This window comes from Chiloscyllium plagiosum, unplaced genomic scaffold (assembly GCF_037043375.1).
Source record: "Chiloscyllium plagiosum isolate Xiang-an unplaced genomic scaffold, Cpla_swu_hap1 HiC_scaffold_20, whole genome shotgun sequence".
Lineage (NCBI taxonomy): Eukaryota > Metazoa > Chordata > Chondrichthyes > Orectolobiformes > Hemiscylliidae > Chiloscyllium > Chiloscyllium plagiosum.
In genome coordinates, this window is record NW_028270158.1 from 9,497,972 (window position 1) to 9,520,204 (window position 22,233).

The 22,233-nt window shown below is 42.2% G+C and overlaps 1 protein-coding gene across 2 annotated transcripts in view; it reads left to right on the plus strand.

Annotated features, from left to right (window-relative positions):
* LOC122560867 (rhomboid-related protein 1) overlaps positions 1–22,233 on the plus strand; it is a 439,116-nt gene that overhangs the window by 170,022 nt on the left and 246,861 nt on the right. Inside the window, exons 3-4 of one of the 2 annotated variants that reach the window (XM_043712056.2) lie at positions 3,216–3,440; positions 11,278–11,426. In XM_043712056.2, coding sequence (XP_043567991.1) covers positions 3,216–3,440; positions 11,278–11,426 — 374 coding nt within the window. Of the gene's footprint in view, positions 1–3,192; positions 3,441–11,277; positions 11,427–22,233 lie in introns of both variants that reach the window. The other variant, XM_043712057.2, reaches the window with a different exon arrangement.

Genomic DNA, 22,233 nt, shown 5'->3' on the forward strand with positions numbered 1-22,233 from the left:
AAGAATACATTACTACCCATACCAGTTCCACTATCCTGCACTTGACCCATCGCCTTGAACGTTATGACTCTTCAGATGTTTGTCCAAGTAAAGGTCTGCAGAACCTTCTTATCTTCATGAAAATCCAGCCCTTACAGTGTGAGCTTGCGGTGGAACACATTTATTAGTTTTTGCTTGGATTGCCTTAAGGTGTTGCTTGTGCCTTGGTTGAGGTTCATATCTAGGAGTGGTAATAGTTTCTATCAATGAAATTCTGATTCCAATGGGCCATGAGAAGTTACATTTAAAATATCTTCCAACACTGGTTTGGAATGTGTGGGTGTGCTTACCTGTGTTTGTTGTTGGGTATGTAGGTGAAACATATAAAAATACGAGCACCAATTTGTTTTGCATCTGTATCTGCACATTTGTGTATTGTCCTGGTGTGCATGTCCAATGTGGGTGTCAGCTTGATTAGTATGCATGACTGTCAAAATGACAGATTTATGGACAGGTCAATTTGTTATGACCAAGTGCATGGACAACACTGTGCCAAGTGCGTGCCAATTTGGTGTGCTCTGTGTATGTCAGTTTGGTATACACTTACAGGTGCCAGTCTTCCGAGTACATGTATGCACATCACTTTGGTGTGCAATAGTGGATGTGCCAGTATAGTGTGCATATGTCAATCTGGAATGCACATGTGTACATCAGCAAGGTGTGCCTGTATGTCAGTTACTGTGTACATCAGCCTGGTGTGCCTGTATATCAGTATGCTGTGTACATCAGCCTAGTGAGTCTGTATATCAGTACGCTGTGTACCTCAGCCCGGTGTGCCTGTATATCAGTACATTATGTACATCAGCCTGGTGTGCCTGTATATTGGTGCACTGTTTACATTAGCCTAGTTGTCTGTATATCAGTATACTGTGTAATTAGCCCGGTGTGTCTGTATATCAGTATACCGTGTACATCAGCCTGGTGTGCCTGTATATCAGTATGCTGTGTACATCAGCCTGGTGTGCCTGTATATCGGTACACTGTATACATCAGCCTGGTGTGTCTGTATATCAGTATGCTGTGTACATCAGCCTGGTGTGCCTGTATATCGGTACACTGTATACATCAGCCTGGTGTGTCTGTATATCAGTATGCTGTGTACATCAGCCTGGTGTGCCTGTATATCGGTACACTGTATACATCAGCCTGGTGTGTCTGTATATCAGTATGCTGTGTACATCAGCCTAGTGTGTCTGTATATCGGTATACTGCTTATATCAGCCTGGTGAGTCTGTGTCAGTACACTGTTTACATCAGCCTGGTGTGTCCGTATATCAATACACTGTGTATATCAGCCTGGTGTGTCTGTATGTCAATACACTGTATATATTAGCACGAGGTATCTGTATATCGGTATACTGTGTACATGTACATTAGCCCGGTGTGTCTGTATATCTGTATACTGTGTGCATCAGTCTGGTGTGTCTGTATATCGGTACACAATGTACATCAGCCTGGTGCGTCTGTATATTGGTATAGTGTATACATCAGCCTGATGTGTCTGTATATTGGTGCACTGTGTACATCAGCCTGTTGTGTCTGTATATCCATATACTGTCCACATCAGCCTGGTGTGCCAGTATATTGTTATACTGTGTACATTAACCTGGTGTGTCTGTATATGGGTACAATGTATTCATCAGCCTGGTGTGTCTGTATATCAGTATACTGTGTACATGAGCCTGGTGCGTCTGTATATCGGTGCATTGTGTACATTAGTCTGATGTGTCTGTATATCGATATACTGTGTACATCAGCCTGGTGTGCCTGTATATTGTTATACTGTGTACATTAGCCTGGTGTGTCTGTATATCGGTATACTGTGAGAAAGTGAGGACTGCAGATGCTGGAGATAAGAGCTGAAAATGTGTTGCTGGAAAAGCGCAGCAGGTCAGGCAGCATCCAAGGAGAATCAACGTTTCGGGCATGAGCCCTTCTTCAGGAATGTATATCGGTATACTGTGTACATCAGCCTGATGTGTCTGTATATTGGTGCACTGTGTACATCAGCCTGATTATTCCTGTATATCGGTGCACTGTGTACATCAGCCTGGTGTGTCTGTATATCCATATACTGTCTATATCAGCCTGGTGTGTCAGTATATTGTTATACTGTGTACATTAGCCTGGTGTATTTGTATATCGGTACACTGTGTACATCAGCCAAGTCTGCCTGTATATCAGTATGCTGTGTACATCAGCCTGGTGTACCTGTATATCGGTACAGTATATACATCAGCCTAGTGTGTCTGTATATCGGTAAATTGTATACATCAGCCTGGTGTGTCTGTGTGTCAGTACACTGTGGACATCCGTCTGGTTTGTCCGTATATCAATACACTGTGTACATCAGCCTGGTGTGTCTGTATGTCAATACACTGTATACATCAGCATGATGTATCTGTATATCGGTATACTGTGTACATGAGCTGGGTGTGCCTGTATATTCGTATACTGTGTACATCAGCCAGGTGTGTCTGTATATCGGTACACTATGTACATCAGCCTGGTGTGCCTGTATATCGGTATACTGTGTACATCAGCCTGGTGTGTCAGTATATTGTTATACTGTGTACATTAGCCTGGTGTGTCTGTTTATCGGTATACTGTGTACATCAGCGAAGTGCGCCTGTATATCAGTATATTGTATACATCAGCCAAGTGTGCCGCTATATCGTTATACTGTGTACATCAATGAAGTGTGCCTGTATATCAGTATACTGTGTACATCAACCAAGTGTGCCTGTATATCGGTACACTGTGGTACATCAGCCTGGTGTGTCTGTATATCGGTATGCTGTGAACATCAGTCTGGTGTATCTATATATCCATATACTGTGTACATTAGCCTGATGTGTCTGTATAGCGGTATGCTGTGAACATCAGCCTGGTGTATCTATGTATCCATATACTGTGTACATTAGCCTGATGTGTCTGTATAGCGGTATGCTGTGTATATCAGCCAGGTGTGTTAGTTTGGAGTGTGCATCAGTCTGATCTGTGTTTGTCTGTGTCAGCCAATATCCCTGTGTGTATTAGTCTGCTGGCTGTACTTGTGCGTCAGTCTGATCTGAGCATGTGTGCACCTGCATGTCAGTCTGGTGCCGATTTTTCTGATGTTTCTTTGTGATTTTGTGTTCGCTATTTTCACAGGCCACCTTCATCTCTTGTTGCAGATGAGCAGCAAGCGCTCGAGCAGCTTCCGGCGAGCGATTTCCAATGGGCACAGGAACCTGCCGCGTGAATTCCTGCTGGATGAGCCCGGGCTAACCTTCTACAAACGTTTGGTGAGGCATGTCGCATATGAGATCCTGCCCTGTGAGGTGGACAGGCGCTGGTACTACAGCCAGTATCGTGGCTGCCCCCCACCTCTCTTCATGACAATCCTCACAATCATTCAGGTGATTATCAGGTTTGGAACAAGATCTTCCAAAGTAGAGCATCTTCCTTTGTCCCTTGTAATCAATCTAACTGATTCATTCTAATTTTAACAAGAACAGGAAAGGACTTCACAAGGCCATTGTTATAAATTCCTGAAATCTACACTCTATATCTTGGTGCAAAGTCAAAAATTCACCACTTCCTTAAACACAATATATTATGGGATTTTAGAGGCAAATGGTCTTTCAAATGACATCCATAGGATATGCAGGAAAAGGAAATAGTATGGAGAAACTCTGCAGGTCTGGCAGCATCTGTGGACAGTAAGCTTTTGAGATCTGCTGAGTTTCTCCAGCAATTTGTTTCAGATTTCCACTGTCCTTTGTTTTATTTATATAAAGAAAATAGTGTAATATTTTGGCTGGTGATTGGCACAGACTAATCTCAACTCTTAGTCATCATTTCCTGCAATTCCAAAATTCACAACAAAAGGTTATTATATTCCTTAAATCCATTCGTGGGACATTGACATCTCTGGTTGGACCCAGCATTTATCGCCCATCCCTAGTTGCCCATGAGAAGGTGGGGGTGAGCTGCCTTCTTTAACCACTACAGTCCATGTGCTGTAGGTAGACCCACAATATTATTAAAGAGGGAAATTCCATGATTTTGATGCAGTGATAGTGAAAGTACAGCAATATACAGAACAACCTTGATTATCCGAACATCAACTATCCGAATTTCGAATTATCCAAACAAGATTTCAAGGTCCATTCTCCAAATAATCCATTATCCGAACTCTCAATTATCCGAACAAAATTCTCCCTGCCTGTCCCGTTCAGATAATCAAAGTTGTTCTGTATTTCTAAGTCAGGAAGGTAAAGGGACGTATCGAGTGGTGTTCCCATGTATCTAGAACATAGAACATAGAACATAGAACAATACAGCACAGAACAGGCCCTTCGGTCCACGATGTTGTGCCGAACATTTGTCCTAGCTTAAGCACCCATCCATGTACCTATCCAATTGCCGCTTAAAGGTCACCAAAGATTCTGACTCTACCACTCCCACAGGCAGCGCATTCCATGCCCCCACCACTCTCTGGGTAAAGAACCCACCCCTGACATCTCCCCTATACCTTCCACCCTTCATCTTAAATTTATGTCCCCTTGTAACACTCTGTTGTACCCGGGGAAAAAGTTTCTGACTGTCTACTCTATCTATTCCTCTGATCATCTTATAAACCTCTATCAAGTCACCCCTCATCCTTCGCCGTTCCAATGAGAAAAGGCCTAGCACTCTCAACCTATCCTCGTACGACCTATTCTCCATTCCAGGCAACATCCTGGTAAATCTTCTCTGCACCGTCTCCAAAGCTTCCACATCTTTCCTAAAGTGAGGCGACCAGAACTGCACACATTACTCCAAATGTGACCTAACCAAAGTCCTGTACAGTTGCAACATCACTTCACGACTCTTGAATTCAGTCCCTCTGCTAATGAACGCTAATACACCATAGGCCTTCTTACAAGCTCTATCCACCTGAGTGGCAACTTTCAAAGACTATCTGCTGCCCTATCACCACCACCTTTTCAAAGGCAAGAGAAATGGGCAATAAATTCTGGCCAAGCTGGTGTCACTCACATCTCACAAGGTGGTGGTGGTGGATTTGGAAGGTGCTCTCTAAGAATCTTTGGTGAATTTCTGCAGTGTACCTTATGGATAATACACACTGCTGAAACTAAGCGTTGATGGTGGAGGGAATGGATGTTGGATGGTGTCAAGCTATATGAGTGTAGCTGGGGCTGCATCCATCCAGGCAAGGGGGAAAAACATGAGAAATCAGCGTGTGGTTAATCATGTAGGTGTTCTCAAAATGGGACCATATAAGTGTATGAGTCTTCCTCTTCCCCTTACTTAGACAACCCGATTTGTTGGTAACCACTTCATAATGGTGGTCAATAATTATGAATCAATCTGGTACAGTTTTATTTTTGATGTGTAGATTGGTTTCAAATAATGTAAATAGGCCCAGCCTCCTGCAACAACTAGCCACTGCAATCATTTTCTTCCTTAGTTGTAATGAACAGCCTGTTGGCAAAGAAACTAGTGTGAAATGTCCAGTGGTTAAATATTGATTTTGTTTTGTTGAGATCCATGTAAATCACTGTGCTGCTGTGGAAAAGGAGGGTAAATGAGGGGAAAAATGAAATGTAGCTAATTAGTGTAGAGAGTCATAGAGTCATACAGATGTACAGCATGGAAACAGACCCTTTGGTCCAATGCGACCATGCCGACCAGATATCCCAACCCAATCTAGTCCCACCTGCCAGCACCCGGCCCATATCCCTCCAAACCCTTCCTATTCATATACCCATCCAGATGCCTCTTAAATGTTGCAATTGAACCAGCCTCCACCACATCCTCTGGCAGCTCATTCCATACACGTACCACCCTCTGTGTGAAAAAGTTGCCCCTTGGGTCTCTTTTATATCTTTCCCCTCTCACCCTAAACCTATACCCTATTGAGTTTTATTTTAACATAAAACTTATTGTCACAGCTTAGTTCATGATGCAATATTGCAATGCCAGCATCACCTCTGACATTTAAGTAGTTTTAAAGTGGTTTAATTTCAAAATTGCAACACCTTGTGAGATGTGAGTGACACCAGCTTGGCCAGAATTTATTGCCCATTCCTCTTGCCTTTGAAAAGGTGGTGGTGAGCTTTCTCCTTGAACTGCTGCAATCAATCGATCAGAGTTTTGATTCAACTTGCTGGGTCATTTCAGATGGTAGGAGAAAGTGAGAGCTGCAGATGCTGGAGATCAGAGCTTAAAAAGCGCAGCAGGTCAGGCAGCATCAAAGGGACAGGAGAATCGTCGTTCCGGGCATAAGTCCTTCTTCAGATGGTAGTTCAGAGTCATCCACATTGCTGTGATGCAGGGGTCATATGTAGTCCAGTCCAGGAAAGAATGCTAGGTCTCTTTCCAAAAATCATATGAGTATACCAAACCACTTCAGTATTTCCAACAGTTCTGATGTTGTAAATCACAAGGAGCTAGCATGCAAGTTCACAATAGAGAAGGCAAATGGAATGTTGGCCTTTATTTCAAATTTGAAAATCAGATAACACCAGGTTATAATCCAAAAGGTTTATTTGAAAATACAAGCTTTTAGAGCACTGCTCCTTCGTCAAGTAGCTAATGAGGCAGGATCATAAGACACAGAATTTATAAGTAACAGATCAAAGCGTTATACAACTGATGTAATGTATTAGACAAACCTAGAAGGTTGTTAAGTCTTTAATCCTTTAGAATGGAGATGCAAGTTTCGATTGATTTATATGTCAATCCCAGAGTTTCTTTCAAGTCATTGCACCAAGATGATGTAAATTTTTATCAGTATCTTAAAAAAAAACACATCTCAGCTCAGATAATGCATTAAAGGAAATAGAATGTTAGAAATCAGCAGGTCTTGCCAATACTATACAACTGGAATACTATGAACATTTTTGGGACCTTTATCTATGGAAAGTTATACTGACATTAGAGGCAATCCAGAGGTGAACTAAGCTGATAACAGGTATGCAGGGGTTGTTTTATGAGGAGAGATTGAGTAAGCTGAGCCCATACATATTGGAATTTGGAAGAATAAGAGGCAACCTTACTGAAATATGCAGGATTCTGAGGGGACTTGAGTTGAACAATAGATGGAGGAAGGTTGTTTTCCACCTTGTGGGGGAGTCTAGGACAGGAAGGCATAATCTCAGAATAAGGCATTTAAAACAGAGATGAGGAGGAATTTCTTCTCACATAGTGGAGTGAATTTGTGGAATTCTTTCCTGCCGAGGATCGTGGAGGTTAGGTCATTGGGTATAAAAGTTGCCACAGTTCTCTCAGACCATAGAGCTGCTCTCACATTAGAGAGAAACAACTGGTGGTGAAATTAACCAGAGGGTCACCACACCTCAGGCAAGGGGAGAGGTTGAGAAGGAGAATCCTTCATGGTAACTTCAGCTGGTGCGGGATTTGAACCCACGCTGTTGGCATCTCTTTGTATCGCAAATCAATTGGCCAGTCTACAGGTTCCTGATGAAGGGTCAGGGGACTCAAAATGTAAACTCTATTTTCTCCCCACAGACGCTGCCAGACATGCTCAGTTTCTCCAGCAATTTGTTTGTTTCAGAGCTCCAGCATCTGCAGTTCTTTGTTTTATTATTTTCAACTCATAAAGGAATCCAAGATTATGGGGAAAAGGCAGGGAAGAGGAATTGAGAATGATGAGATCAGCCACGATCTGATTGAATGGCAGGGCCAGACTCGATGGGCTGAATGGTCTGTTTCTGTTCTCCTCAGCAAAGCTGAATCTAGCTCCTGATTCCAGATGAATTTAATTAACCGAATTTAAACTCCCCAGCTGCCCTGGTAGGACTTGAACTCATGATTCTGGATTACTCACCCAAGCTTCTGAACCATTCGGTCAGTAACATACCTGTATTTGTACCAGTCTAATATAGCCAGAACCTTGGTGTGTTCATCCACATGTCAGCACACTGTAGGATAAGGTGTTTGGTGTTGAGACTGTGGAACCAAAAAACTAACCTGGTAAAAGAATTTAAAATGAAAACCAATCTATTTATTAATAAATATAGTTTCTTTCCTTTACAGATCGTCAACGCATCATTAGTGCATGGGACAGCATGTGATAGCAGTATCGTTTGGAGAATGGGGAATAATATTATAGCTTTGACTTCAGTCTAGGCTCCTTTCAAATGAGACTTTCATGCTACCTGATAGTGATTTCTGGCAGAGTTTGGCCTGGGAAGATCTTTATATTCTTAAACTGGAAAATTTATTTCAATATTAAAGATAACATATACTACTGCTATCATGGACTAAAATCAAACTGCATTCAATGAAGAATCTGCTGTTAAATGTGGATAAAAAGATTTAAAACATATGGGAAGGAAACAACAAAGTCAGCCAGTCTGAACTTTCCACTATCTTTAACTCTGGCATTTGAACATCATAAATATGATTTACAAGATATTGAATCAAAAGTGCTTTCATCCTTCATTTAAAAGTCAGATTTTTGGTAACATTTTGTCAAATTGATTACAATTTAGTCAATACACTAACGTTCTATTGAAATTATTCTATATTAACTTAAGACTTGATGTAAAACAGGATCAATGGAACAATGATGCAATTTCTTCAGTCGGTGAATTGCTGTAAAAATGTGAGGAGATGCAAGTGTAAGGAAATAATTTTATCCTCTGAAGTACCTCATCAGCAGCAACAACAATTTTTATTTCTATAACACCTTTAATATACCAAAACATCCCAAGACACTTCACAGGAGTGTTGCCAAACAAAATTTGACACCAAGTCACATAAACACAGATGATTGAGAGCCTTGTCAAAGCGTTAGGCTTCAAGGGAATTCATACAGGAGGAGTGGGAGGAAGACAGCCAGAGAAATTTAGCAAGGGGTGTCCAGTTTTTAGACCTTGATAACTGAAGAAATGATTGCCAGTCTTGCAGTGATTACAAATGAAATGCTTAAGAGGTCAGAATTGGAGGAGTGCTGATTTCTTGGAGGCTGGAGGAGAATGTAGAGACTGGCAGGATTCTAAAATGTTTAAAGTTGAGGTCCTGCTAAACTGGGAATCATTGTTGGCTATTCAGCATAGAGGTAATGTGTGAACTGAACTTGGTGTGAGCAAAAGGCAGCAGAGTTTTGGACGGCTTCAAGTTTACACGGGTAGAACATGGGAGGCCACCTAAGAGTACACTGGAATATTCAGGTCTGGATGTAACAAACACATGGGTGAGGTTCTCAGAAGTAATGTTCTGAAGACATCCCAAATTACTTTGCAACCAATGAATTTTAGATTGAAGCGTGCAGTCGCCAGGAATAATTGCAACTTTGTGTGTCCCTGGCTGATAGTGCATTTCCATTCTCATTCTTCTATTTTCATTTGCATTGAGCTGGCAGCCAAGCTGATGTTACCCATCTTATGTTAACATCCAATATTAAAGTTGCCCACAGTATTTTTTATAGGGAAAGCAACAGCCAGTAAATCCTCAACAAGATTCCAAAAACAGCAAATGAGGTGGATTACTAAGTAAAGAGTTTTTAGCAATGCTGCTTAAAGTAAGGAGGCTGGCTAAAACATAGGGAGAAATATCATTGTATCTGAGCAGGCAGACGATTGTTAACTGAGCCCATGAACATTTAATATGTCCATTTGAACTGACCCTGTTCATCCTGTTTACAGAATAGTAATGAGTGAAGCCTGGGAAAAAGTCTTTACACTAGGCAGTTTAAAAAAAGTAAAATTGCTAGTGTTCCAAAGGACTGCTCTCTCATTAGAGAGAGATGACTCGTGGTCAGTTTAACCTGAGGGTCACTATATCTTGGGCAAAGGACAAGAATATCTTGAAAACACTGCTTCTGAGAACCTCATACAGAGAGTAGTGAACACAGCCCAGTCCATCACGCAACCAACCTTCCATTCATTGACCTAATCTAGACTTCCCACTGTCTCAGAAAGACCTCATCAAAGACTCCTTCCACCCCACTTATAATCTCTTCCAACCTTTTCTGTCAGGCAGAAGATACAGAAGATTAAACACACACAGCTTCTTCCCCACTGTTATTAGGTTTCTGAATGGACCTCTGAATGGAATTTAATGTGGATCTGACTCTTTGTGTACCTTCTCTGCAGCCATAACATTATATTCCTCGCTCTGTTCTATCATCCTAAGGCACTTTGTTTGGTATTATCTGCCTGTACTGCTCGCTAAACAAAACTTTTCACTGTATCTAGATACATGTCACAACAATAAATCAAACCATCCATGTCTTTGTTATGTCCCGACATGAATATTCCAGTTCACTCCTGGGCAATCTCCCATAAACTTGAGATCATCCAAAACTCTGCTGCCCTTTGTTCACACTAAGTCCAGTTCACACATTACCCCCTTGCTGAATAACCGACAATGATTCCCAGTTTGGCAGCACCTCATCTTTAAACTTCTCACCTCGTTTTAGAATCCTCCCACGCCTCCCTATCTCTGCATTTTCCTCCAACCTTCAACCCCTCCCCCCCGCAAGAAATCAGCGCTCCTCCAATTCTGACCTCTTAAGCATCTCATTTGCAACCACTGCAAGATTGGCAATCATGCCTTCAGGTGCCAAGGTCTAAAAACTAGACATCGCTTGCGAAATTTCTCTTTATGGATCCCCTTGAAGCCTAATGCTTCGACGAGATTCTCAGTCATCTGTGTTTCTGTGACTTGGTGTCAGGAAGGGCGCCCCCCTCTGTTGGTGTCTCTCTCACATCACAAGCCATCAGCCCAGCCGACTGAGCTAACTGACACCCCCCTAGGAAAGTGGAACTTGCCTGAAGAAAATTATTAATCTCTAAAGTAATTTTAAGTGACCAGAGTTCCTACTGAACTGTAGAACTGCTATCTCATCAGAGAGAGAAAAATAACTTGAGGGTCACCATTCTTGATGGAGAGTCTGTCAGGGTGACCTCAGGCATTGCAAGGTTGAGTGCTTGTTGCTAACATCATTCTGTATTATAACCCAGACATCAAACCAACTGAACTAACTGACTGTCAATATGCAAAACAGCTCACAATGGTATACAATCTAGTGATATGGCATACCTTTATAAATAATTTGTTTCAATTTATTTATCTAAAGTTAATGTCCTGCTCACAGCAATTTATTTTTCTGTCTGAGCTGGTTTAAACTTGCAAACAGCTGGTTTAAGTTGTGTAGGATTTCTGTTTGAACATTGAGGGAACAGAATGCTAAAGTTCTTAATGATGTTTCTCTTTCAGATTGTTATATTCATCTGCTATGGAGCCATGCTAAATAAGTGGGTTTTACAGACCTATCACCCAGACTACATGAAGAGTCCTCTGGTGTATCATCCTGGACACAGGGCTCATGTCTGGAGGTTCTTCACCTATATGTTTATGCACGCTGGGTAGGTCGGACAACTTTTGATTTGTGTCTTGAATTGAAATGTTCATAAACACCAGAACTCTGACTATGTTTATAACTAGGGGGATGTCCGTCATCTCGACAGTAAAGATTAAAATATGTTAGAAAGCCAGAAACTTCACCAGAAACCATGAAAGGACAGAGAGTCAGGGCTGGGGGAACACCTGGACTTTGTCGATAGTGTGACATGGTTTGATAGGGGCACATTAACTATCTTCCCCTTTTTGTTTTTTGTTGACTTTATGAGGATGAGCTCTGTTACAGCCTCCCTAGTGAGGTGGAACTACTGAACATGCTGCTCCTCTCTTAATTCCTGCAAGCGCATGTGGTAAGACCATAGGCAGGCGCCCATTCTCAGTTAATTTCTTACAGCAGCAAAAGGTCCCTCACACTGAAGGGGAGACAGTTGTGTAGCGATAATATCAGTGGGCCAGTAATCCAGAGGTCTTGCCTAATGGAGATATGGGTTTGAAACACAATATGGTGAAATTTGAATAAACATCTTGAAAAAAAAGTTCGGCTAATGGTGACCGCTATTAACTGTAACTCGAAAAAAAATCTGGCTCATTAATGTCCCTCAGGGAAGGAAAGTGCCAACCTTACCTGGTCTGTCCTACATGTGAGCCCAGACCCACAGAAATATGATTGACTCTGAACTTCCCTTTGGCTAATTATGGATGGTCTAGCCAGTGACACCCATTAAAGGAATTTTTCAAAAAAACTCTTTAAACTTTTCATCCTCCCCTGGCCACAAGAGCAATGTAAAGCTGTTGTCACAGAAAGTTAATGCACAAGCCCAGTAACTTGCAAAATGTTTAATTTTCCTCTACAGCAGCTAACAAGGCCAGACTGGGGAAGGATGACAGACTCCTTCCCTATATGGGAATTAGTGAACCAGATGGGTTTTTCCAACAATTGACATCGGACTCCTGGTAATCATTAGATTCTTAATTCCCAATTTTACTAAGTTCAAATTCCACCATCTGCCATGGCAGGATTATGAACCCAGGTCCCCAGGACATTACTTGAGTCTTTGGATTAACAAGGTAAAAACAATAACTGCAGATGCTGGAAACCAGATTCTGGATCAGTGGTGCTGGAAGAGCACAGCAGTTCAGGCAGCATCCAAGGAGCTTCAAAATCGACGTTTCGGGCAAAAGCCCTTCATCAGGAATAAAGGCAGAGAGCCTGAAGCGTGGAGAGATAAGCTAGAGGAGGGTGGGGGTGGGGAGAGAGTAGCATAGAGTACAATGGGTGAGTGGGGGAGGAGATGAAAGTGATAGGTCAGGGAGGAGAGGGTGGAGTGGATAGGTGGAAAAGGAGCTAGGCAGGTCGGACAAGTCCGGACAAGTCAAGGGACAGTGCGGAGCTGGAAGTTTGAAACTAGGATGAGGTGGGGGAAGTGGAAATGAGGAAGCTGTTGAACTCCACATTGATGCCCTGGGGTTGAAGTGTTCCGAGGCGGAAAATGAGGCGTTCTTCCTCCAGGCGTCTGGTGGTGAGGGAGCGGCGGTGAAGGAGGCCCAGGACCTCCATGTCCTCGGCAGAGTGGGAGGGGGAGTTGAAATGTTGGGCCACGGGGCGGTTTGGTTGATTGGTGCGGGTGTCTCGGAGATGTTCCCTAAAGCGCTCTGCTAGGAGGCGCCCAGTCTCCCCAATGTAGAGAAGACTGCATCGGGAGCAACGGATACAATAAATGATATTGGTGGATGTGCAGGGAAAACTTTGATGGATTTGGAAGGCTCCTTTAGGGCCTTGGATAGAGGTGAGGGAGGAGGTGTGGGCACCGGTTTTACAGTTCCTGCGGTGGCAGGGGAAAGTGCCAGGATGGGAGGGTGGGTCGTAGGGGGGGTGTGGACCTGACCAGGTAGTCACGGAGGGAACGGTCTTTGGGGAAGGCGGAAAGGGGTGGGGAGGGAAATATATCCCTGGTGGTGGGGTCTGTTTGGAGGTGGCGGAAATGTCGGCGGATGATTTGGTTTATGCGGAGGTTTGTAGGGTGGAAGGTGAGCACCAGGTAGGGATAATGCCACTAGGCCATTGCCTTGTGGAATTGTGGATTTTGGAATGAATAAACAGTGTGCAGTTCACAGGAGATATAAATGAGTAAGGAGTTCTATTTGTGAGATATATGAACAATGTTCATGTGAGATGTAAAACCTGAGGAACCTGGATATAATGAGCCTGTTTCAAAAGCACAGAATTATTTGCACTCCAATAACATACTGACTCTGTGACTGTAAGGTTCACGTAGTAATCAATGACTCCAACAGTTGGTAACGGAAAATTCTTCTTACTGGCAATAACTGGTCTGAAACAGCATCATGATATATTAGCATTATAGTTCCATTGCAATCATATCTTTGTTCTCAGGAGTGATATTCATCCACAAGTACTCTGTATTAACTTTCAAACAATTGACTTTTACATGGAAACCCAACAGGTATAACACATTTTGTGTTTAATTTGCACTGCAGCTTTCACAATATGCCAGATATCCTGCATAGAGATCATGTGTATTTCTTGGAGTTGGTGCTATTGGGAGAAATATAGATATCGTCATGTCCCACATGATTGTTTATCCTTTAATCTGATTGTGCTTTGGTGTTCAGATTTCTTCATTTCTATCAATGCATCAGCCTCAGCTGTGAGAATGCTTGTTCATCAAATTAGTAAGAATTAATAAGAATATTTGCCATTTATGTTGGTCAGGACAAATATCACCAGATGCTGCACTACTTTTTAAATCTACAAATTATGACATCTGGGACCAAATTGTCATTTTAACACACCATCCAAGCAAAGGACTCCTGTGAAGTAGTGGTAGTGTCCCTGCCTCTGGACTACAAGGTCCAGGTTCAACTATTACATGACCTAGAGGTGTGCATTAACACACCCTCTCAGGTTAATTCAAAACAAGTACCTACAAGATAGTTAGTTGACTGGAATAAGTAAATCTGGAGAACATGGACAGCACAAGAGGGCTCGTGTGGTGCAATGGTAGTGTCCATGCCTCTGGACAAGGAAGCCTGGGTTCAACTGTCACCTGCTCCAGAGGTACATCATAATGTTTCTGAACAAATTGCTTAGAAGATGTCTATGGTTTGAATGTGGTGCTGATGGTTTCCTTGCTAGGTCAAACCTATCAAGATGAGTGATCAATACTAAGCAAATTCCCAGATCAAAAGTATTTTCTTTAACTCTCTTGTGGGACTAAAGATTCAGCAATGCTCACATTGTGCAGGGGTCTGTAGCACTGGGGACTTGGAGTTGGCCTTCTGCTGCCCATATTAATGATTGGATCTGATTCTCCACCCAACTCTTGGCAGACAGTGGCTTAATAATGAAAATCAGTCATTGATGTTGATTGCGCTTGTCTATTGCCCGACCTGAGCATACTCACTAACTGGCCTGTTGTGTTCTTGAGCTGGGAATTCACATCAAGCCCTGCATACCTGGAATATGTAGATTTTAATTTTGCTCTTAACGGTGAAGGAATAACATTCGGCATTCACCTTGCTGACAACTGTCTGCAGACATCTTGCACATTTCCACAGTTGTGCCCTTTTCCCCAGTACCATGTTCTCCATCAGGGCAAATGTAGTGCTAATTGGCAAGTAACAATGTGACTCTTCAACCAATAAGATTGAAGTATTTTCACTGAAACCTGCACAATCAAAATCAACAGAAAATATAACTGAGATTTAAGTCAAAACAAAATAAAAATTGAGAAACGCGGATGGAATTCGAAGAGAAATAAAAGAGACAAATGCGGAAAATGATGGCCAGCCCTTCTAGAGGAAGAGGTGATGGGGCTGTGGGGATATTTCATAAAATGTCACTTGCTGAGGACCTCATTGAGGAAAATAACATGACAACCATGAAGAGAGCTGGGTGTAATTTGGTATTGAAGCTTTTTTATGGCTGAGGAATTATTGAGAAGGTTTCATCCCAGTTAACGTGTTTACTAAAAAAGAAAATCTGTAACAGACTGCACTGAGTATACAACAGCTGAAACAGAGTGAGACAAAGGATTTGATCACATCACAAATTAATATTCAGGTTTCTTTTATCTCTTTTGACTCCCTGTCCCCATTAGTTTACTAAAATTATTATCTTAACATTTCCCCATACCATGTAAGAAATCCAAATTTTAATCCATAATCCATAAATTCTGTGTTTTACAATCTTATACTCCACAACCACCTGATGAAGAAACAGCGCTCCGAAAGCTAGTGCTTCCAAATAAACCTGTTGGACTATAACCTGGTATTGTGTGATTTTTAACTCATTTAGAAGTTGACATGGATTCTTTTTCCATGATTGCCTTTTGCCACCACATTTGAAATTACGGCAAAACATTCTTGTCTAAACTTTCATTTCATTCTTTTGGTGGTGATTTTTAAATATTCAATACTGACTCACCAACCAAGTGAAATACTTCTTTCCTATTAACCTAATTAAAACTCCACATCAATTTGAACACTTTATCAGATCCCCTCATCACCTTCCCCCTTCATATATCTCAAGTTTTTGTAGTGTGTTCTTATATCTAAAGTCACCATCATCCCAGAGATCCGATCTCTCATTAGGGAGACAGAGACAACTGGTGGTGAGATTAACCTGAGGGTCACAACACCTCAGGGGAGGGGCAGGGTTGAAAAAGTGGGATTATCATGGTGATCTCAATTGGTGTAGGAATTGAACCTGTACTGTGGATATCAGTCTGCATTATAAATCCAACCATCCAGCCACCTAAGCTAAATAGCCTTATTTACATTAGGTCTAATGAAAGATTTCTCTGTCTCTTCTGATTACTTAATGTCCTGCCTAAAAGTGGTACCAGCACAGGCAATTCCTTTGCCCTACCCTCTCTAATGGTGAACTACCTGGATGTTGAGATTAAACCATTATTTGGGACAGGTCAGCAGCTGAAATAGCCTCTTCCATACCTATGTCCCAGCCTGCCATGCTTCACCACTGATCTGTCCAATTGGTGCAACTGCCTGGGTCCTGCTGAATCTCTTCCAATCCTCTTAGCACACTATCCATTTGAGTGACTTCTGCAAATGTTGCTACTGGACTTCCTGTACTCAAGTTCATTTCATTCATATGTATAGGTCGTTCTGCAAAATTATGCGTTTCGTTAATATGAATTCGCTGTAATGCGATTGACAAATTGGGGTCATTGTTTCTGAAGTGCAAACTTTTAAAACATATATTGGCTGTAATGTGATTATATCACCAATGCTTTAAACGCTGTTCCTTATGCGTGATTTCTATAAGACGGGGTTGCACAAGGAGGCAACCATCGCGTTATAGAAGAATTACCTGTAATGTCTATGGCCCTTGAACCACAGGTAACATTGCATCAGTTAAACAAATAGCAACGGCTGTTGTCTACTCACGGGTTCTTTATCCAAGTTTCTAGGCATGTTGCCAAATTCCTTTCAATACTGTAGATCTTAATTTTAGCAATATGCTTATTGTCATCTTATCAAAAGTCATTTGAAAATCTATTTACACACTTCCTTTATCAATAATCTGCTTTTCGTCAAAGACCTCTATTAATTTGTCATGTGCCCCTAATAAATTTATGCTGCCTGTCCCTAATCAATCCTTATGTTTCGCATTTTGTATTAATTTAGTTCTATGTTTTGGGCTCTTGAAGGTTACACGTTGATCATATTGAACTGCAGGTTTACAATCAAAGGGTTTAGCTCTATCTTCCTTCCTGAGTTGATGAGTTTCATGAAAGTTTCCAGTTCCTTACAGTTGCTCAATGTGCAAGAATATAGCAAAGATTGTGACCTTTCCTTTCTGACTTCCTTTCCCCGAGAGAAGTGAAGGTAGTGAGGGGACAGCTCAAGAAAGCAATTAGAAAAGCAAAGAGTGGACATGGGAAAACACTGGCAGGCAAGATTAGCCAGAATCCCAAGATATTCTACAGGTACATCAAAGGGAAGAGAAAGAGTAGGATGTATTAAGGAGCGGGGGGACAATCTATGCATGAAGCCAGAGGATATTGGGAGAATGTTAAGTCACAACTTCAAATCTTTATTCCCCAGAGGGGGATGCAAGTATAGATTTCGAGAAGATGGACTGAAGTTCTTGAGCAGATTGATATGAGAAGCAAGGATGTATTGGAAGTTTTGGCGGATAAATCCCTAGGTCCAGATGAGTTATATCCAAGGCTACTATGGGAGACGAGGGATGAAATTACAGGTACCCTGACCCAAATTCTTTTTTTGGAGGGAGGTGCCAGAGGACTGGAAGACAGTCAAAATGGTTCCACTTTACAAGAATGGTGGCAGAGATAGATCAAGGAACTATAGACCAGTGAACCTAACATCAGTGGTAGGGAAATCATTGGAGAAAATAGTGAAGGAGAAATTTAATCTTCATTTTGAGACGCAACAAAGTCAGCATGGCTTTGTCAGAGGGAATCAAGCCCATCAAATCTAATGGAATTTTTCGAAGAGATGACCGAATGTTTGGATAAGTGTAGTGCAATGGTTGTAGTTCATATGGATTTCAGCAACGCCTTTGAGAAAGTCCCACGTGGAAAACTGATAAAGAAGGTAAAGGACCATGGGATCCATGGCAATATGGATCCATAATTAGCTTAGTGATAGGAGACAGAGAGTGGTCATAGGAGGCTGTTTGTGTGACTGGAGCCTGGTGTGTAGTGGCATACCACAGGGATCAGTGCTGGCTTCCTTATTGTTTGTGATATCATAGATGATGTAGATGAGAATGTGAGAGGGATGACATATAAGTTTGCTGATGATACAGGCTTGGCCTGGTGGTGACAGTGAGGAGGAAGGTGTTAGGTTATGGGGGGTGAGGAGGGGGGTATAAATGGATTGGTCAGATGGACAGATTAATGGCAGATGGAATTTAACTTTTGGAAGAAGGAACAAGACAAGAGAGTACTTAATGAATGGCAAGATATTAGCAAGCTCAGAGGAACAGAAAAGTCTTGAGATGCTTGTCCACCGATCAGGACAGGTTAATGGGCATATGGGATGCTGGGTTAACTGTCATGGCAATTATTATAAGAGCAGAAGGGTTATGTTGGAGCTGGGCTGGACTTTGGTTAGGCCATAGCTGGAGTATTGAGTGCAGTTCTGTTCATTGCACTACAGGAAGGGTGTGATTTCACTGGAAGGGGTGCAGAGGAGATTCACAGGGATGTTGCATTTCAGCGATAAGGAGACACTGGATAAGCTCAAGTTGTTTTCTTTTCAGCAGAGAAAGTTGAGAGAGAACCTGATAGAGGTATTTTAAGATTATGAGGGTCATGCAGAGGGTTTATAGAGAGCATCTGAGCCCCTAAGTAGAAGGGTCAATGACAAGGGGCATAATTTTAAAGTGGAAAGCAGGAAGTGTAGAAGGAATTTAAGGAAAAAAATATTTTCACTCAGAGGATGGTGGGGGTCTGGTATGAACTACCTTGGAGGTTAGTTGAGACCGAAAAGCTCACAACATTATTTGGATAATCACTTGCCATAGCATTCAAGGCTATGTGCTAGTATGGGAAGGTCGGACTAGTGTAGGTAGTAGTATATTTTATGTGGTACTGACTTGATGGGCCAAAGGGCCTCCTCTGTGATTGATTCTATGATTCTCTCGATGTTTTATAAAGCAAATCACTGGGACCTAGGGCTGAATTTGGAAGCAGCTTGAGTAGGCAACTTGCCGATTCCTCCAGACTCACCTTGGTTAAGAAGTAGTTCAACGTGGCCAACTTTCACTCCAAGGGGGTAGGCATGGCAAACCAATCAACATCGGTAGTAGAGCCATTGGGAAGAGTGAATACAAAGGTTAGAAGCTCACTGTAAGTCTCTGGGACATTGGCCCAATTGTTTTAGAAGTTATTAGGCCTCTGACCCTCAGATGGTACCTACTCTGTCATGGTCCCTCATACCATGTTAGCTTAAACACACACACACGCACGCACGCACACACACCTCACACCGAGAGATGAAAAAGTATAAGCATCAAACAATTAAAATGACTCTGACTCGTATACACTTGAGAGTGAAAAGCTTCCATTAAAAGCTTTTAAACCTCAAGTGATTATTCCCTTATAAAGTCAAATAAACTTTGTTTCAGACCCCACAACAAAGCTGGCTAATCCGTTAATAATCTATTTAAGATATCAAACTGAGCTCAAAAACAAGCGGTTGGGATAATTTTGAAACTCAATCATTCATTAATAAAGTCATGATTATAGTCCTTGGGGAGATGCTAATGAGCTCTGCATATGGGTCCTGCCCAGTATTAATGGTCTCTTCCTAACTGCACAAAAATCTAGCCCTAGTGTCCTCTCCAGCGCAAATTGTACTCACTATTTTATTAGTACTTCCTTCTGTAATGCATACTCCTAAGTAATTGTGGTACTTCTCTGTTAGCTTTTTATTCCACTATTACATGTTTCTATCACAACAAATGTTAAGTACTTTTACAATTCATGCCATTCCTATATTTGCTTTCCTTTTACCACTCTACTCGGCCAACATATCCTTTAACAATTTATTTTTTGTATGTTTAGATATTCTTTTTGTAGACATGTTTATGTTCTCCGGTAACCTTTCTTCATATTTTAAAATATCTTTTAATCCTTCACTGTACTGTTTCTGTACTTCACTCACATCATTATTGTAATATTAGTTCTTGATTTGTCACATCATAGTCACACTTGCAGAATCATATATTGCAGACAATGTCCTGGACCCACCATCACCATCCCTGGATATGTCCTGTCTCATCGGCAGGACAGACTCTGCAGAGGTGGGGCACAGTGGGATACAGTCAGAGGGAGTTGCCTTGGGATTCCTCCACTTTGGCTCTGGGACCCAACGACGTCAGATTAAAACATGGGCAAGGAAACCTCCTGCTGATTACCACATACCGTCCTCCCTCGGCTGGTGAATCAGTACTCCTCCATGTTGAACACTTGGAGGAAGCACTGAGGTTGGCAAGGACACAAAATGTACTCTGGATGAGGGGTTTCAATGTTCTTCAATGGCTTGGCAGCAGCACTTGAGATTGAGCTGGTTGAGTCCTAAAGGACATAGCTGCTGGACTGGGTCTGTGGCAGGTGGTTGGAGAACTAAGACAGAAATACTTGACCTCATCCTTACCATTTTTTTAATTTCAACAATATACTTTATTCAAAGAAAGCTTTGCTACATGTACAGTTGATGATGCCATTCAGATGTATACTGTCTTTACATTCAGAGAACAGAGAGTCGTTGATATTTACAATTCGCTTTGTTAACCATCCAACTTCTTGGCATTTAGCTGAGGGGGTCAGTGGGGCCCAATTACTGAATGGACCCCCGTTATTCTTTGGCAGAAGGACCTTGTGGAGGAGTTCCACCTTCACATTGAGAATACTGTCCATTGTGTTGTGTGGTATGATCAATATGCTAAATGTGACAGACTTATCCAGCAGCTGAAGACTGGGCATCCATGACATGCTGGGGGCCATTAGCAGCAGCAGAATCTTACTCCAACGCAATCTGCAACCTCATGATCCAGCACATCCACCAATCAACCATTAGCATCAGACCAGGGGATCAACCCTGGTTCCATGTGGAATGCAGGAGGGCACGCCAGGAGCAGGACCAGGACCAGGCAAACCTGAAGATGAAAACCAAAAGAACTGCGGATGCTTAAAACAGAAAGAAAACCAGAAGTTGCTGGAAAAGCTCAGCAGGTCTGGCAGCATCTGTGAAGGGAAATCAAAGTTAATGTTTCGGGTCCAGTGTCCCTTCCTCAGAACATTTCATGAGAATGGTTCCAGGAATGAAAAGCTTAACATGTGAGGAAGGTTTGAGGACTCTGGGTCTATATTTAATGGCGTTTAAAAGGATGGGGGGGGGGGGATCTAATTGAAACTTACAAGATACTGAATGGCCTGGACAGAGTGGATGTTGGGAAGATGCTTCCATTGGTAGGAGAGACTAGGACCTGAGGGCACTGCCTTAGAGTAAAGGAGATAAGGGGAAATTTCTTCAGCCAGAGAGAGGTGAATCTATGGGATTCACTGCCTCAGAAGGCTGTGGAGGCTAAGTCATTCAGTACATTTAAGACTGAGGTAGATAGGTTCTAGATTGTCAAGGGGATCAAGGGTTACGAGGAGAAGGTGGGAGAATGGAGATGAGAAATTTATCAGCCATGATTGAATAGTGGAGCATACTTGACAGGTTGAATGGCCCTAACTTCTGCTCCTACATCTTAAGATATTAAAGTCTAACTCACTGGAGGAGGCTCCACAAATATCCCCATCCTCAATGATATAAGAGCCCAGCACATCAGTGCAAAAGATAAGGCTGAAGCATTCACACCAAACTTCAGTCAGAAGTGCCAAGTGGATGATCCATCTCGGCCTCCTCCAGTGGTCCCCAGCATCACAGATACCAGTCTTCAGTCAATTTGATTCACTCCACGTGATATCAAGAAATGGTTGGAGGTACTGGACACTACAAAGGCACTGGGCTTTGACAACATTCTGGCAATATAACTGATGACTTCTGCTCCAGTTACAACACTGGCCTCTACCTGACAATGTCGATAATTGCCCAGGTATGTCCTGTATACAGAAAGCAAGACAAATCCAACCCAGCCAATCATTGCTCCATTAAGCTACTCATGACCATCAATAAAGTGATGGAAGGTGTCATCAATAGTGCTATCAAGCAACACTACTCAACAATAACCTGCTTAGTGACACCCAGTTTGGATTCCGCCAGGGCCACTCAGCTTCTGACCTCATTACA